Here is a 19,559-nt window from a genome sequence, read left to right as displayed (position 1 = left end):
GGGTAGGGAAGCGTTATTTGTGAACTGACACTACAGATCAATTGTGCTCATTATGGTTGATGCCAGTTTCTCTGCAGTCTGGATAGACAGCATCATTTCTCGAGCTCATTACAATGTCGCCTCTCTCAACCCTCCCCCTCTTTTGTCACTCTTTCTCTCTAACACACCATCAGTATTTCTCCAAGACACGGTTGCCTGTTCCATTTATCAGTATTGATTAGTAGGACTGTGACTAATCCGCTAGGGATCGGCTTTTCTTAGGGAGAAAAAACCTTATTGCTCTAAAAACCGTTACCATGGTAAACCGGTGTAGCTGTGACAATGAGTAACATTTTCCCTTGCGTTTCTGAATACATACAGCCTGATAGGCAGTATACCGACTTGACTTTGTGACATCACACACACCGCAAAGACAATCTTGTCATTTCCATTGGTCCATCAAGCCTGTCACGCGGGGATGCGGGGGGATGCGGGTTTCACAGAGGGAACCAAAGACACATTTTAGAATGTGGCTGAAATGTATAGCCACCGTTTTACGGGCTCCTGGCCAATTCCGTTATATTGTGTGTTTATTTGCACTGATCTGAACTTTTCTGTACATAATGTTTATGCCATTGTTTCCTGTAATGAAAAGAGCTTCTGGATTTCAGAACAGCGATCACTAACCTCGATTTGAATGAAGATTGCTACTGACACGCATCTAGTACCGGGTTGGACCCCCCTTTGCCTACAGAACAGACTGAATTCTTTGGGGCATGGAAACATTGCTCAATTGGTATCAAGGGACCTAAAGTGTGCCAGGAAAACATTACCCACACCATTACACCACCACCAGCAGCATATACCGTTGCCACCAGGCAGAATGGGGCCATGGACTAATGCTGCTCACGGCAAATCCTGACTCTGCCATCATCATGACACAACAGGATCCGGATTCGTCGGCCCAGGCAATGATTTTCCTGGACTCAATTGTACAGGTTTGGTGATCATCTGCCCACTTGAGTCGCTTTCTTGTTTTTAGTTGATAGGAATGGAACCCGGTGTGGTCGTCTGCTGCAATAGCCCGTCCGTGACGAGGGCCGGCGAGTTGTGCATTCCGAGATACTGTTCTGCAAAACACTGTTGTACTGCGCAGTTATTTGTCTATTTGTGGCCCGCCTGTTACCTTGAACGAGTCATGCCATTCTCATCAACATCAACTGTTTTCGCCCTAAGGACTGCCACTGACTGGATGTTTTTTCTTTGTCGCGCCATTCCCCGTAAACCCTAGACACTGTTGTGTGAAAAGCCCAGGAGGCCAGCCATTTCTGAGAGACTGGAACCGGTGCGCCTGGCACAGGATGATCATACCACACACTCAATCGCTTAAGTTTTCCCATTCTAACGTTCAATCGAACAGTAACTGAATACCTTAATGCCTGTCCAATCAAAAACGACGCGCCAAGTGGACGGCGATTTTAATGCAGGAAAACTGAAATATGTCTTACCAAATTTCTTCAAGCATGTAACCTGTGCAGCTAGAGGCAGAACAACTCTAGATCACCTATACTCCACACACACAGAGATGCATACAAAGCTCTCCCTCAATCTCAATTTGGCAAATCTGACCATAACTCTATCCTCTGGATTCCTGCTTACAAGCAAAAACTCAAACAGGAAGTACCCAATACGGAAGTGGTGGTAGGCCTGACCACCGACGACAATCAGAGATCTGGCAGTGGGGTGCCAGGACAACAACCTCTCCCTCAACATTAGCAAGACAAAATGGAGCTGATCGTGGACTACAGGAAACGGAGGGCCGAGCACACCCCCATTCACATTGACAAGGCGGTTTGAGAGCTTCAAGTTCCTCGGTATCCTCATCACTAAGGATCTATCATGGTCCACACACAACAACACAGTCGTCAAGCGGGAACAACACCTCTTCCCCTTAAGTGGACTGAAAAGATTTGGCATGGGCCCTTAGATCCCCCCAAAAGTTCTACAGCTGCAACATTGAGAGCATCTTGACTGGCTGCATCACCACTTGGTATGGCAACTGCTTGGCATCCGACCGCAAGGCGCTACAGAGGGTAGTGCATCACTGGGGCCGAGCTCCCTGTCAGCCAGGACCTCTATACCAGGCAGTGTCAGCGGATGACCCTAAAAAAGTCTGGAACCAACAGGACCATGAACAGCTTCTACCCCCTAGCCATAATTCTGCTAAATAGTCCTATTTGGTAAACTATCTTCATTGACTCTTCACGTACACTGCTGCTAGTCTGTATTTATAATTATTTGTATTATTACGTGTTATTACAATTTTCTCTCTCTCTGCATTGTTGGGAAGGGCCCGCATTTCCCTGTTAGTCCACACAGGTTGTCTACAAAGCATGTGACAAATACAATTAGATGGATTTGAGCTGGAAATACTATGATTGGAGTTCAGCACTATGAGAGAGCATGGTGTGAGGAATCCCGTGCCTTTGAGACAGAGATACTCTCAAGCCACTGTCATTATGCCTCTGTCAGCTTGCTTGATTGATTGTTTGTTTGTGTGCTGACGCTCAGACGCTACACTTTCCTTATCTCGAGACAGCGGGGAGAATATTGTCACCGTTTCCCTCATAACTGAAAAATGAAATGTCAGGGCTATCACGTTTCCCCTTCAAACAAAACTGCAGCGGTTAGATACAAAGGAGAAACAATTAAAGACGACAGGAAAGGCTTTCATTTCGGTGGCACCTGACTTATCTGTTTGCTGATGGGCACTTGTGTGTCTGAACATCTGAACGCTGGCGAATTCAAATTAGAGTGGCGTAAGGCATGTGCCTTGGTGAACGCCACCACAGCCTCGCCCGTCCTCTTATCTCCTCTTGCACCCTGGAAACGCATGTTTCCTGCCCTAGTCCCAGCACCAAAGCCCACCCCCCCGTCCCCTCCATCACCCCACTCCCTGCACACAACCAGGTACAACTTGTCCATTACCTTCTTCAGGTGAAGTACAAACCCAAGCTGTAAATCTGAACCGAACCAAATTTCCTACAGTTTCCCATCCACACCTTATTCCAAAACCGCAAAGCAGGCGGGTGAATGAATCCAAATCATGGCGGGATACAAAAGTGACCAGAAGTGCGCCGGCACCGGGTGTGGGTGTCTATGATTGAGCACCATGCCTCCCTGCCGCCCACCTCATGGCGCCTCTCACCGGTATATGCTGATATGCTGGTGTCCTTTGGCAAGGTGTAAAAATGAGACCCCTGTGCTGCGTTACTGGAGCGCATATTTCAAGCGGAGCCTTCTTTTTAAATCTAAATCCGCTGCCTAACCCAACAAGCCTGTCCATCACGGGGCGGCTAGCGGCGTGCAAAAGCGATTTCCATGTTATTGCCGGTGCTACTTTGTTTTGCGCTGGGCTTGGAGGTGCCCTTTGTTTATTTTGGCCAGGCAAACTAAAAGGGCAGCTAACCCCCTGGATATGCATTATTGTTTGTCATTAGTGATAGTCCTGTGATTTATGCTGCCCAGGGAGGGTTGAGGCCCCGTTTCATCAGAGAACACAGAAAGATAGCAGTAGTGTACCAGACAGGCAGGCCACTACGCAGCCAAACACACTGGCAGCCTGCTTAGGAGACCGGAGCAAGGGGGGGGGGCCCATGGGCCCAGTCATCCCTCTAAACTGGCATTGTTCAGCCCACGCAACATCCTGCTCCAACAGGCCCCCAGGCTGCCTTACTGTTGGAACATGCTGTCTGTCCAAGTGGCAGAGTCCAGAGACTCCTGGCTGCTTGGCTTGACCAGAGCGCTGGCTGTCAGAGTAAAAAGATGACACCTACCTAGCTAAGTCACTATTAGGGGTCCTCCAGCAGCTACAGTATAAAGTTATACAATGCCTACGGGAAAGTATTCAGACCCCTTGACTTGTTACATTACAGCCTTATTCTAAAATGTATTAAATAAAAATAAATCCTCTGCAAGCTACAGACAATACCGCATAACGACAACGTAAAAATAGGTTTTGGGATTTTTATTCAGACCCTTTGCTATGAGATTCAAAATTGAGCTCAGCTGCATCCTGTTTCCATTGATCATCCTTGAGATGTTTCTACGACTTGATTGGAGTCTACTTGAGGGAAATTCAATTGATTGGACATGATTTGGAAAGGCGCACATCTGTCTATATAAGGTCTCAGAGTTGACAGTGCATGTCAGAGCAAAAATCAAGCCATGAGGTCAAAGAAATTGTCCGTAGAGCTCCAAGACAGGATTATGTTGAGGCACAGATCTGAGAAAGGGTACCAAAAAATGTCTGCAGCATTGTAGGTCAAAGCACACAGTGGCCTCCATCATTCTTAAAAGGAAGAACCACCAAAGTCTTACCAGAGCTGGCCGCCCTGCCAAACTGAGCAATCGGAGGAGAAGGGCCTTTATGGTAGAGTGGCCAGACAGAAGCCACTCTTCAGTGAAAGGCACATGACAGCCCGCTTGGAGTTTGTCAAAAGGCACCAAAAGACTCTCAGACCAAGAGAAACAAGTCTGATGAAACCAAAATTTAACTATTTGGCCTCAATGCCAAGCGTCACGTCTGGAGGAAACCTGGTTATCATCCCTACGGTGAAGCATGGTGGTGGCAACATCATGCTGTGGGGATGTTTTTCAGCGGTAGGGACTGGGAGTCTAGTCAGGATCAAGGCAATGATGAACGAAGCCAAATAAAGGCAAATCTTTGATGAAAACCTGCTGCAGAGAGCTCAGGACCTCAGACTGGGGCGAAGGTTCACCTTCCAACAGGGCAACAACCCTAACCTCACAGCCAAGACGACACAGGAGTGGCTGCGGGACAAGTGTCTGAATGTCCTTGAGTGGCCCCAGCCAGAGCCCGGACTTACACCCGATCGAACATCTTTAGAGAGACCTGAAAATAGCTGCACAGCAATGCTCCCCATCCAACCTGAGAGCTTGAGAGGCTCTGCTGAGCGAAATGGGAATAACACCAAATACAGCTGTGCCAAGCTTTTAGCGTCATCTACAATCTCTACCAAAGGTACATCAACAAAGTACTGAGTAAAGGGTCTGAATAATAATGTAAATGTGATATTTCAGTTTAAGCTTTGAAGTTTTTGCTTTGTCATTGTGTGTAGATTGAGGGGAAACAACTATGTAATACATTTTTAAATAAGGTTGTAACAAAATGTGGGAAAAGTCAATAGGTCTGAATACTGCCGAAGGTACCGTATATGTTATAGAGCTTTAAAACGGCTAGAAACGTTTCACAGCTCCTACAGAGCTATGACTTGGAATAGAGAACACTTGCACGGTGAGAATCCAACAAACAAAAAAAAACGGTCAAAAGTCAAGTGCCCAACAGTAAATATGACCAGGACATGACAGTGGGATGGACACTCGCTCTCTCTCTCTCTGAGACATATAGGAAGCAGCACTCACAGCATGTCCCCTCCATGGTGGAGTCTGTGTGGCCTTGTCATGGTAGGTCACCGTCACTCTTTCCACATCTCTTCCAGGTGGACTGTACTGCTGGCAGTGGCATCTCGTGGCCTTGACAGGAACAGCCTAATCAAGAGAGAGAGACACACACACACGTCATTCAGTTGAAACTTCACATAGACACTGTCATTCAGTTCAATCGTGTTGTTTGTTAGTTCCGAATAGAGTTTCAGGGGTCGCCTATTCAAGAGAGTCATTCAGTTGAAGCTACACACAGATACCAATACAATATCATTCAGGTCAATCATGTAGGCCTATTGGTTCGCTGCAAACTGAATTGAGTTGCCAAGAAAAGTTGCCGGTGCAGTGTGTGTTTTGAGTTGGTTGCATGTGTGTAAATAAACATTTTTAATTACAACTACTCAGTTTAAGTTTCCTAAATCGTAATTATCTGTCGAAGTACTTCTTCAGGGTGTTGGGGACAAGATGACAAACAAACACCCAAATCAGGGCTAGAATAAAATATGAGCGATCATATAAAATATCATAAAAACTAAATGTGAGAGGACAGAACCTTTCATAACATTTATAGAAGTGTAACAAGGCCATAAACTGCAATGAGTGTCTGCTTCATTGTGTACGCTCATACTATGCCGATCTCTAGCCCTCTGTTTAGGCCAGGGACACTCAGGAGCAATGAGCAGTATGAACACTTCTGCAATGGCCACTGGCCCCCACTCGAAACAAACCTGCAACAACAGCCCTTTTATTACCCAAAGAAAACACCCCACAGCCCAGAAGACAAATGAAACCCTGCAATGTTCTTCATCTCACAACCTCAGAGGAGAGGAGAGCAAGGGTGGCCTTTGGCTGTGGCCCGAGTATGACACACACACACACACACACACACACAGAAAAGCAGATGCAGACTAACACGCAGACGGCACACACAGAGGACAGTTGAGACGCCGAAGCCACAGCCACTCTAAATCATCATGTACCGGTACGGTAGCAGTGTTATCTCTTAGGACTCCCTCATCTCCCATTACCTATTCTAGGACCAGACAGACTAGCTTTGTGTTTGTACTCTTTCAAGCATTCTTCAAAACCCCAAGGCTCTTTTTAAAACACACACACAACTTTTCATCCCCATACGTCACTCTCATCGTTCTGATTACATGCATACAATTACCTGCGCAAACAATTATAGGCCTCTTGAGGGCTTATAGACTCCAGGAAATGCAAGCAGAGACTGACGGACGCTCCACTCTTAAAGCTAGTGGGAGGACTGAAAGCACCATACAACATGGCCATCTTAAAACAGCCATATGCTTTCACAAAAGCAAACCCTTTCACAAACAGTAAAGAGAGTATGCACATCAGAGACACTACGGCACGGGTATCAAACTCAGTCCGTGGAGGGCCAAGGGGGTGCCGGTTTTCACTTGCACTTGATTGATCAATTAAGGGCATTGATTAGTTAGGAACTCCTCTCACCTGGTCGTGGAGGTCTTAAAATCGGACACAAGTAATAAAAAATAAAAAAAGAGGACAAAATGCCCTCCATGGAATGAGTTTGACGCCGCTGCCCTACAGTATGAGGCGCAAGTGTTTGAATGCTCCCACAATGAATAGCAACGGTTCAATCACTGTGGCGCTTAGCGTCGAGGGTGGAAACACTCCCAGAAATGATTGAACTATTAAAACAGTGTACGTGTTATTGTAAAGGAGAGGACTACAAGCCCTACCAAATCAGGGTCTGTCCAGGCTCCAACTACCCGTTGTGTCTGCATACTACCAACAGGAGGATGAGTCCCTGAAATAAAACATTGCTCTATTTTGATCGATACGCTAGTTCAACTTCAAATGTGATATTAGCAGGAGAGAGAGTAAGAGAGCGAGAGAGAGGTGTGTTCCTGTGGTGAAGAAATAATAATGAATCCCCCTGTTGCCTCCACAGCTCCTCTGGACCTGGAATCATGCATCCGGGCTGATTCCAGTCATAAAGCATATCAGCTATGGCATGCTGAAATACACCAACAGGATTCCAACATGATTCCTTGAAATAAAATCGGTGCTCTGTTGTTTGAGAAGCTGGTTCAACATCAAAAAGGTGAAATTAGCAGGAAAGAGAGAGCTGTGTAATGAAATCTCCACTGCTGCCTCAACAGCTCCTCTGGGCCTGAATCATGCATCCAGGCTGATTCTAGTAATAAAGAATATTAGCCTTAAATCATGTATCTATAAATGGTCTATGGAACTTTGTTGCTAGGAATGCATGGCTTTTAAAATCAGGACAGAAGAAATTATAACTGACTTTATTTAGACATCATATACGGTGCATTCGGAAAGTATTCAGACCACTCGATATTTTCCAAATGTTGTTACATTACAACCCCCCCCCCCCCCTTCATCTACACACAGTACCCTATAATGACAAAGCAAAAACTGTTTAGTTATTTGTGCAAATGTATTAAAATAAAAAAACAGAAACATAAGTATTCAGACCCTTTATTCAGTACTTTGTTGAAGCACCTTTGGCAGCGATTACAGCTTTGAGTCTTCTTGGGAATGACGCTACAAACTTGGCACACCTGTATTTGAGGAGTTTCTCCCATTCTTCTCTGCAGATCCTCTCAAGCTCTGTCAGGTTGGATGGGAAGCGTCGCTGCGCAGCCATTTTCACGCCTCTCCAGAGTTGTTGGATCGGGTTCAAGTTCGGGCTCTGGCTGGACCACTCAAGGACATTGAGACTTGTCCCGACGCCACTCCTGCGTTGTCTTGGCTGTGTGCTTAGGGTCGTTGTCCTGTTGGAAAGTGAACCTTCACCCCATTCTGAGGTCCTGAGTGCTCAGGAGCAGGTTTTCACCAAGGATCTCTGAACTTTGCGCTGTTCATCTTCGCCTCGATCCTGACTAGTCTCCCAGTCCCTGCCGCTGAAAAACAACCCCACAACATGATGCTGCCACCACCATGCTGCCAACACCATGCTTCACTGTAGGGATGGTGCCAGGTTTCCTCCAGATGTGACGCTTGGCATTCAGGCAAAAGACTCAATTGATTTCATCACACCAGAAAGTCTTGATTCATGGTCAGAGTCCTTTAAGTACCTTTTGGCAAACTCCAAGCGGGTGTCATTTACTGAGGAGTATCTTCCATCTGTCCACTCTATCATAAAGGCATGATTGTTGGAATGCTGCAGAGATGGTTTTCCTTCTGGAAGAATCTCCTATCTCCACAGAGGAACTCTAGAGCTCTGTCAGAGTGACCATTGGGTTCTTGTTCACCTCCTCGACCAAGGCCCTTCTCCTCAGATTGTTCAGTTGGCCAGGCGGCCAGCTCTATGAAGAGTTTTGGTGATTCCAAACTTCTTCCATTTAAGAATGGAGGCCAATATGTTCTTGGGGACCTTCAATGCTGCAGACATCTTTTGAAACGCTTCTCCAGATTTGTGCCTCGACGCAATCCTGTCTCGGAGCTCTACAGACAATTCCTTCGACTTCATGGCTTGGTTTTTGCTCTGACATGCACCGTCAACTCAGGGACCATATTTAGACAGGTGTGTGCCTTTCCAAATAATTTCCAATCAAGTGAACGTACCACAGGTGGACTCCAATCAAGTTGTAGAAACATCAAGAATGATCAATGGAAACAGGATGCAGCTGACCTCAATTTTGAGTCTCATAGCAAAAGTGTCTCATAAGCACAGCTAAGACAATGCAGGAGTGGCTTCGGGACAAGTTTCTGAATGTCCTTGAGGGGCCCAGCCAGAGCCCAGATTTGAACATCTCTGGAGAGACATGAAAATAGCTGTGCAGCAAACACTCCCCATCCAACCTGACAGAACTTGAGAGGAACTGTAGAGAAGAATGGGAGAAACTCCCCAAATACTGCAAAGCTATAAGCTTGGCACACCTGTATCATTATGGTGTATTGTGTTTCGATTCATCAGGGGCAAAAAACTATTTCACACATTTTAGAATAAGGCTGCAACAAAATGTGGAGAAACTCTTAATACTTTCCAAAGGCACTGTATATAGGGAATACAATCATCCCAGCTCTGCAGATTTTGTTGTGAGGAGACAGAATCCTTAGATCATTTGTTTTGGTACTGTCCATACGTAGCTTGTTTTTGGTCGCAGGTTCAGGAATGGCAACATTTACCTGGAGCGAACTCTGCAAATAGCACTGCTGGGTGATTTAAAAAGTCATCGTCAAATCGATTAATAATATTTTTTTTTTGCCAAGAGTTGTGTCTTTAAATTTACAATAGGTTGAATATAAATGTTCAGAACTTTGTGAAACATCACAGCACAGTTGAAAGATATATGGCAAATAGAAATCAAAACTGCATGTGTTCTGAGATAGATGGGAGGGGTTGAGTGGAGCTGAAGGATGGGACTAAAAACAAACAAAAGATAACTATTGTAAACTGTGTCCATAAAATGTATATAGTATGTTAAAGCAGGAAGTAGAAGCCTAAGAGTTGTCGCAACTTGTGGGATTACATTCGATTAGACAGATTGGAATTATACGTTAAATCTCACGGAATAGTTGAAAGATATATATGTTGAGTAGAATTCCGAAGAGGGTGGCCAGTAGAGATAGGTGGGATGGGCTTAGGGTTGGGATGTGCAATTGGAAACAAGTGGGAGTGGAGTTGCTGTGCGGGAGATAGAATGATGGTAAAAGATAAGTCAAAAATAAAACATAATAAAAAGTTTGACTGACACTGAGGAGTAGCGTTTTTTTTCAGTTAATGCCGGTTTGCCTGAGGCTGATGCCGTGCAGATGTTTGTACACATGAATATACACACACGTATGTAATAGTGCCAGACATGCATTCAAACATATACAGTTGGCGTTGCTGTTAGGATTTTAGTTGTCCTTGATGTCCTTTTTTTTTTCTTGCATTGTTGTTTGCTGTTTTCTTTTTTCTCTTTAGTTTATTTTCGTGGTTGTTGATGCTTTGGGGGGTTCTTGGGGGTGGGGATTGGAATTCATTGCATTTATTTTTTTCTTGGGGGGGGGGGGGGGGGGGGGGGGGGGTCTCCGTTTTTTTTGGCCTGGTGGGACATCTGTCGAGGTGCCCTTGAGCAGGGCGTTGACCCTGGATACTTCTGTGTGTCGCTCTGAATCTGAATGGGAGTCTGTTGGATGACTGATATGGTGTAGTTGTTGAGCGGCTTCACTGCAAGTATATTGTATGTCTCGGATATTCAATAAAATAAAATAAAGTTGTCCATTAGTTTACTCCAATTAGGGGAGGTATGGTAGGGTTAGGGGAAAATATATATTTTACATAGTTACAAAAAAAACATACAATAAAAGAAAAAAAAAGGAGGATTGGAAATGATGCAGACAATTATACTGATGGAAGCCACAATCCATCTGCAATATTAAAGCTGATCCACCCCCTAACAATAAGAATGCACGGCTTGAAGTAGGGTTGTAGAGAGAAGATGATATCAAAACAGAAGGTAGATCATTCAACTTAAATAGCATATCTGTGATATGGTCATGTAAAAGGTAGATTTCAGGGTACTTGAAATGATGCTGGTAAATAACTGGATGATACAGAGTCTGGAGTCACATGATGCAGTAGCTACTTCGGGACGCAACAGAAGGAAATGACAGAATACTAGAAAAAACTATATTTCCAAATGTTTCTTGCAATGTTAATCACAAGGCGTGAAAAACAGTTTAACAAATAACATGTAAACAGCATCAACACAGCACCATGAAATTAACAAAGTGTGGGTGGGGGGGAATCAATAAATAAAAGTCTAATTAAAGCAGTAAGTCTCAATCAATAAGACATTTACAGAAGCTCAACATTCTCATTTTCATTCAGTTTGATCAGGCATGGGAGCTGGAAAAGATCCCAAAGAGATAGAGAGACCGAGAAAAAGAGAAAGATACTCAGTGTTTGCCAAACGGTAGGAACACCTTCCTAATATTGAGTTTCACAAGTGTTGCATGGTCAGGGGCAGACTAATCAAGCGTGTCGTTCAGTTGAAACTTGACACGGACACAAAAAGCGTTCCACAGGGATGCTGGCCCATGTTGACTCCAATGCTTCCCACAGTTGTGTCACGTTGGCTGGACGTCCTTCTGGGTGGTGGGCCATTCTTGATACACACGGGAAACTGTTTCGCGGGGAAAACCCAGCAGCGTTGCTGTTGACACCTACTACCACAGCCCGTTCAAAAGCGCTTAAATATTTTGTCTATTCACCCTCTGAATGGCACACATACACAACCCATGTCTCAATTGTCTAAACGCTTAAATATCTATCCTCCCCTTCATCTCCACTGATCGAAGTGGGTTTATCAAGTGACATCAATAAGGAATCATAGCTTTTACCTGGATTCACCTGGTCAGTCTACAGTATGTCATGGAAAGAGCTGTTTTCAATACTCAGTGTAGAGAGAGAGACAGAGAAACTGACAACAGCGAGAGAGCGAGAGCGAGAGAGAGAGCCACAATGAGAGACATTATTCCAAGCAAGGTGAAGTGTAATTTCACAGATCTACCCACAGAGTAAGAGCCACACTACCCACACAGGACAGGTCCGATAATGATAGCCCTCTTCCCACTCTACCTCCGGGGCAGTAGCAGTTAGCTGGAGTGGCTCAGGCCCTGGAAGACACATCCAGGCATGGACACAAGTACAGCTCTCTCCCACACTAGGTCCAAAGTAACATGAGAAGCTGCTCCTGCAGTTCTCAAGTCTTCACCCAGACTCAGAACCAGCCCCGGGATAGACCCAGTTTGGCCCTATGGAGCCCATAGTTACTTCATGATCCCCACAGTAAGTGGATGGCAGAGGAGAGCCTTATAGACTACTAGGAGCGGACATGTCACTCTGTGGCTGGATCTATAAGTGGCCAATATGCTCTCACAGTCTCAAGTCAGAATTAGACGTTCATCCATGTTTCTCAAACGTCAAAAAGTGTTTAGGATTAAGTTTAGGCATCAACTCAGAATTCTTAAGGTTAGGCATCAACTCTGAATGGTTAAGGGAAAGGTTTGGGATAGGCTTAAAACATAAATATCATAAACTACTTTCTATTGCTGGATTCGAACTTGAAAACTTTGGAATCAGAGGCAGATGCTTCCGCCCATCCGCCATCCCAGCCCACAACACCTGAGAAAAACCGAAACCTACTTGAAGATAACAGCGCTCACTGTTGCCCCTAGTGGCAGGTTTCCAAGTCATCTCCAGACGTCCTCAGACAGATGGACGTCGAATACTGGCTTGTATAATGGGTGACCTGTCTGAAGGGGCTGTGGGTTTGGAAGAGGCTGGTAAAATCCTAGGGTTTGACAACACTTACTGCGCATGGGTCACAGTGGTAGCGACTAGCTAGAAGAGTGACATGAAAACGGGGTGAGCAAGGTTGGAGTCGGAGTCGCGGAAGTGCACTGCGATGAAATAGAGTTTGCACTTCCGGCGTCAACATTTGTACAATAATAAGCACATACCATCTGCTGGGTCAGCTGAGAAATGGTCCGGTCTTTACTCCTCAGCTCCTCTCTCAGCTCCTGCACCTCCTTCAACAGCTCCTCCACCTATAACACAAACAAAGACAGTTCAGTACAGCCGCACGGATTTATTTGACCCCTAACGGCCTTAAACACACATTTCTATTCCTGACTCATCTCCACCCGTCCACCGCAGGGCTGCCAAGATCTGAGCCAGAATCCAATTTGTGAATTCATCCAGAGGATAGCATGGAATAAGGGGGAGGTCGATCAGCCGATCATGGGCCAGAGTCACAAACCATGAACCTGGCTGTGAAGTCTCCCTGCAGGAGGGAGAGCTGGAGAGAGCCAGTGAATGCGAGAGCGAGAGAGAGAGCGCGCGCATGTTTGGAAAGCTTGAAGACGGAGAGGGGGACATGCCCTCGAATGAGAATCCAAAACACCTGTCGGGATGGGAGAGAGTGATAAGCTTGGTCCGTGGGCAAAGGCAGCACATCAGAGGCTCAGCGCCACGGAGGTACCCTGCAGCTTTAATGGGCCTCAGCCAAACACAGAGCGGGAACCCTAGGACCAGGCAGACACGCTGCATTCTGATGCGTTCCCAGCCCAGCCAGGCTCCCTCTGGCCCGGCCGCTACCCACTCCCTTACCCGGTCCCTTGTTGGGGATTAATCAGAATTAGTTGGGTAACATAGATAGGATGTTTTATTTTCATGATATGCTTATGAGTTATTTCTCATTAGAATGTATTTTGTTGTACTATAGTGGTGGCCATTGGCAGTTATCTGTTCTCTGTCAGGACTAAGTTGCTTGGGCCGCAGAGAGGGGAGAGGTCAAGGTGTCATGTGTAAACATGTCTTTTGCTCCACTGTCTGTGTGCCAGTCACTCCCTACTTTTTCCATCGGGGAGAGGAGGATGGCAGTGTCTGGAATCATTCTATGCTCCCTCTTTTGTTGCTCCTATCTTGACCTATAGCCTCACTCTCCTCTCCGTGAGTTTGTCCAGGATTGGTTGTATTTAGAATTGGTTCTATCTAAATGACAATTCCATATATTCCATAGGGTGGGGGTAATGTCTTGGTACCATTTTGTACCAAGGACGAGATAAGAGCTTTGTTTAGGAGACCAAACTGAACGATAATTTATAGCCAACTGTCTGGCTAGGGGATATTCCTCTCTGAAGTAAAGTCTTTCTTTGTGTAAGTTCCTAAGACCTGTGGTTTGTCATGTCGTCTAGGGGGGGGTGGATCTTTGCTATAAAGGATCCCATTTGCCATTATGTTGACCACTCTCAACTTTTCATTAGAGATACTGAACTGTTGAAAGTCAAAATGCTATTGCAAAAGCTTAAGCATTATTAAAGGTATAAGCATAACTCTGACTGGTGTGTGATTTGCTCTCTCATCATTTGGTAATTAAGGAAATTTCCACGACACCCTAAACTCCATGCACTCCGGCCCAGACAATCACACACAGTCCCTGCGTGACCGAAAAAAATGTGTGTATAAATGGCTATACAATTTAATGCAGAAATGCATTGTAAATGCCTACTGGCGCCAATGCCCCCTTCTCTGTGTGACAGTGCATGCTAGAGAATATGGTAGGCACTCAGGGTGATCCCGTTTTGGAGCCTTCACCATCCATGTCAATGCTATCGTACAGCAGGGCTCTGCTTGCTTTCAGGGATAGAGATGAGAGGTGTGGGTTTGGGCTCTGCCAGGTTGTTAGGGTCCTTAATGTCTTTGTGGTTCAGGGTGGTTAATCTCCCCCCTCCTCCTCCCCCTCCACTGCCCCAGACAGACATGCTGGGAGAGCAAGGCTAAGCTGGAAGAGCCAGAGAACATTGGCCCAGCTGTACACAGGTTTGCAGTGTTTACAGGTTAGGTCAGGAGGAGGTTGAGACTTGGCCATTGTGATGTCGAGTGGAGAAGGAATAGACTTCCCTTTGCTTGACTCCGTCAAGAGAGATCAAAAGGTTAAAAAAAAGAAGAAATGTGCCCCCGAACACACAGTCAATTGCAAACACGCACAATAAACACACACAATAACAGGAAATTGGATTCCAGGTTCAAAAAACGTAATATGCCTGGCAAACAAGCATACACACACACAAACAGACCTAGAGTTGACACGGCAACAAAGATAACCTGAGAATGGAGAACGTACAGCGGACAAAAACAGGGTATGCACACAAACAACAAAAAGGAAAACAAACCAAAGCGCTCAGGCCATGTGAACACAAACAGAAGATGGGCACTGGAAACACGAGGACAAACAGGGCCTTGGACAAACATCTATAACATGGGCATAATCCACTGTCTACACGGGGTTTGTTTGACAGTACACTTCCTACTACTGTGTGTGTGTGTGTGTGCGCAGTGTTAAACAGTGGGTCTTACCTGTCGAGCTTGAATTGGGTCCCGTCTGGATTCTGGACTCAAGGTATCCAGAATCAGAGTGTCGTCCATATCACTACCATCCTCCATCTATACAAGAACACCAAAACATACACGGCTCATATTAGGCTTGTGGATTGCTGGCTAACTCAGATGTCAGAGAGAGCGTGTCTGTTAAATATGACTAGAATGTCATATTCATGTTGGCCAACTACCATATACCTTTGAGCACTCTTTTTTTTGGTATAAAGAGCCAATGTTTGGCTGTGGCAGGGTTTATAACAGAAGGCTAAAGGCTGGCTCGCCAACAACAGGAACTGTAACCCAACATTATCATAGCTGCGTTTTGTATCTTCGTGACTCTTACACACTGAACTGAATTAACTCTCCAAATCTCCTACCGCCTTCAATCCACCCCCTGGTCAGGCCAAACGATGCCAGGAGTGGTTTTAGCGTGTCAAGCTAACAAAAGCACTCAGAGTGCTCACACACTGCTCAGTGAGCCAGCGAGGGCCAGCAGTTTGAAGGCATCAAGTGCAATTTAACACAGTGACAGGGGCCATTTTTAGAGAACACCCTCAGATAGATCCGTGAAGATGAAAAGAGTGACGTCAGAGATTTCCGTATGTTCCTACCACGACAATGGCCTTTTTCTATAACCCTATTTTTTTAATAGCAGCTCGAACAAAAATAACAGTCAATAGCAGTTCACAGAACTTGTTTTTTTTATCCCTTATATTTCTATGAAGAAACCAATGATCAGCCATAAGCTCTTACATGAATTACAAAATAGGCCTAATGCCTACACTAAACCATTCCTCGCTTTCAATTGTTCTTTTAAGACGTCTTGATGTCTAGGGACGCACGGTTATCGTTCCTCATTGCATTAACATTGAGATTGTGCCATTTCCATGGCAACGTTTCAACCAACAGAGGTTAGGAAGAAATAGTGCATGAGTAATGACATAGGCTACAGTCGCTACATTCAAAGTGCTCTTTATGTCAAATCAGGCTTTCAAGAACGCTATTCTGACAAATTGTCACACAATCCACATTTCAACAACCCACTAGCACTACTAAACGTGTGACGGAGCTGTGGAGAAGAGGACGATTTCGCATCAGGAGAGGAATCAGTGTCGAAAAAGTCTACCAGGGGTTGTGTCATCCCAGAGCATAGACGGGAGGGAGTCTCTAAGCTGCTTTTCAGTTGGACCACACTGCCCAGCGTCCACGAACGGAACTCAGTTCGGAGATTTTTGGATCAGAGATCTGATGAACATTAGATTTGCAATCGTGACATGGAACCCTTAGACAAGGGGTTTATTCGTTGGTCTAGTCAGTGTGTCCAGTCCAGCTCCCATCAGAGTCGGTCTGTTTCAAATGGCACCCTTTTCCCTATATAGTGCCCTACTTTTGACCAGGGGTCATAGGGCCCAGGTCAAAAGTAGTGCACCATGTAGGGAATAGGGTGCCATTTGGAATGTACTCACTGTCTCCTCTTCTGGCTCCCCGTTGCTCGCCACAGGCGCTTTCAACAGTAGGCCAGAAAACAAGCCGCGCGTCAACCAATAACAGCCTCGCGCAAATCAGACGCCTCCGATCGCCACCACATTTATCTCCCGTCCCTCGCAGACAGAGACGCATTAGCCTTTAGCGGCATCCGAAATCTCACCACAGCCTTGGATACCGTGGCTGGAGCGTTGGGGAAATCGGCTGCTTTCATCATTGATTCTGTCAGATTGTCACACCGAGATAATAATTATCTGTGGGACATGGATGGGGCCGTGTAAATCTATGATGCGAGTGTTGACAATAGCCCTACGGGACTGCAGTGGGACAAGAACAATCACTGTTTTGATGCAAAGATATATCAATGATAGGAGGGCAGTAGCCCTGCTATCAGGCTGTGGTCCTTGGAATAGTCTCAAATGGCACCCTATCCCCTATATAATGCACTACTTTTGAACAGTTGTTACTGTAGTGAGCCTACTGTTATACACAGCATAGGGACAAGATCCCCAAATGTCACAGAATGTTGGTGGCCAGTCACTCTCCTCCTAAACTCCCTGGCTGAGAGACTGTGTCCCAACACCACAGATATGTACAAAACAGTACCTGCATCCCAAATGGAACCCGATTTCCAACAGTGCCCTCAGAAAGTATTCACACCCCTCGACTTATTCCACATTTGGTTGTTACAGCCTGAATTTTTAAAAATGGGTTAAATTGAGATTGTGGGGCGTTGTGTGTAGGCCAGTGACAATATCAAAGTCATTGTTTTAGTACATTTTTACAAATGAATAAAAAATGAAAAGCTGAAATGTCTTGTTATGGTAAACCTAAATACGTTTAAGTCACATACGTTGCATGGACTGTGTGGAATACTAGTGTTTAACATGACTTTTTCAACGACTACCTCGTCTCTGTACTTCACACATACCGACAAGTGTAAGGTCCCTTCAGTCGAGCAGTGAATTTCAAAACACAGTTTCGACCATAAAGACCAGGGACGTTTTCCAATGCCTCGCAAAGGGCACCTAAAAACTGTAAGTTTAAATGGCTGTCAAAGGAGAAAACCGAGGATGGATCAACAACATTGCAGTTACTCCACAATACTAACTTAATTGACAGAGTGAAAAGAAGGAAGCCTGTACAGAATGAAATATTTCATGCATCCTGTTTGCAATAAGGCACTAAAGTAAAAAAAAAAAAGTTTTTTTTAAATGTGGCAAAGAAATTAACTGAACACAGTGCTGTGTTTGGGGAAAATCCAACAACACGTCACTGAGTTCAACTCTTTATATTTTCGAGCATGGTGGTGGCTGCATCATGTTACGGATATGTTTCTTAGTTATTGGCAATGAGATTTTTGGGGGGATAAAAAGAAACGGAATAGAGCTAAGCACAGGCAAAATTTGACTTAGTTCAGTCTGCTTTCCAACAGACACTGGGAGACAAATTCACCTTTCAGCAGGACAATAACCTAGAATACAAGGCCAAATATACATTGGAGTTTCTTGCCAAGAGGATGTTGAATGTTCGTTCCTGAGTGGACTAGATACAGTTTTGAATTAAAACGGTTTGAAAAAGGCTGTCTAGCAATGATCAACAACAAACTTCACAGCGCCTGCAGAATTTAAAAAAGAAAAGAAAAAAAAAGTGCAAATATTGTACAATCCAGGTGTGGAACGCTTACCCAAAAGACTCACAGCTGTAAATCGCTGCAAAAGGTGATTCTAACATGCATTGACTCAGGAGTGTGCATACTTTTGTAAATTAGATATTTCTGTATTTCATTTCCCAAAAAATAAGCAACTTCAAAAAACGTGTTTCCACTTTGTCATTATGGTGTATTCTGTGTAGATGGGTGAGATAAAAATGATAAAAAATCTATTTAATCCATTTTGAATTCAGGCTGTGACAAAATGTGGAATAAGTCAAGGGTTATGAATACTTTCTGAAGACATTGTATATAGTGCACTGCTGGTCAAAGGTAGTGCACTACATATGGAATAGGGTGCCATTTGGGAGGCATGCAGTATTTGCCCCTCTGCTCTCTCTGGGTACTACGGGGGAGCGGGAGATGAATTACCAATCAATAGGAACACGGTTGATAATGCACAGATGATTATAGGTACAGCCTGGAACTCATCAAAATACAACGGGGTCTGAAATTGACACCCTTGTAGGATCTATGCCAAGAAGCATTGAAGCAGTTCTGGCTCGTGGTGCCCCAACGCCCTATTAATACACTTGGTATCCTGTATGCTCAACATTTCTTTTAAAGTATATTATTTTATACTAATACGATTACTCTTAAGAAATAGATTTGGTTTAACAATATATACAGTACCAGTCAAAAGTTGACACCAACTCATTCAAGGGTTTTTCTTTATTTTTACTATTTTCTACGTTGCAGAATAGTGAAGACATCAAAACTATGAAATAACATATGGAATAATGTAGTAACCCCCAAAAAAAGTGTTAAATTAAATATATTCCAATTAAATGCATTCCAATTAACAGGTGTGCCTTGTGGAATTTATTTCATTTTTAATGCGTTTGAGCCAATCAGTTGTGTTGGTATACAGAAGATATTTGGTAAAAGACCAACTCCATATTATGGCAAGAAACGACAGTACATCAATACTTTAAGACATGAAGGTCAGTGAATCCGGAAAATTTCAAGAACTTTGAAAGGTTCTTCAAGTGCAGTCGCAAATACCATCAAGTGCTATGATGAAACTGGCTC

General features: G+C 44.7%; 1 protein-coding gene across 7 annotated transcripts in view; it reads right to left on the bottom strand.

Annotated features, from left to right (window-relative positions):
• LOC110499014 (serine-rich coiled-coil domain-containing protein 2) overlaps positions 1 to 19,559 on the bottom strand; it is an 88,149-nt gene that overhangs the window by 18,281 nt on the left and 50,309 nt on the right. For all 7 annotated transcript variants that reach the window (XM_021575813.3, XM_021575811.3, XM_036955856.2 and 4 more), the window contains exons 7-9: positions 15,311 to 15,397; positions 12,913 to 12,999; positions 5,425 to 5,550 (exon numbers count right to left, since the gene is read on the bottom strand). In XM_021575813.3, coding sequence (XP_021431488.3) covers positions 5,425 to 5,550; positions 12,913 to 12,999; positions 15,311 to 15,397 — 300 coding nt within the window. The remainder of the gene's footprint in view (positions 1 to 5,424; positions 5,551 to 12,912; positions 13,000 to 15,310; positions 15,398 to 19,559) is intronic.

This window comes from Oncorhynchus mykiss, chromosome 20 (assembly GCF_057628025.1).
Source record: "Oncorhynchus mykiss isolate SJ-2025 chromosome 20, ASM5762802v1, whole genome shotgun sequence".
NCBI lineage: Eukaryota > Metazoa > Chordata > Actinopteri > Salmoniformes > Salmonidae > Oncorhynchus > Oncorhynchus mykiss.
Note: the sequence above shows the minus strand (reverse complement) of the source record. Positions and strands in the feature narration are given on the sequence as shown.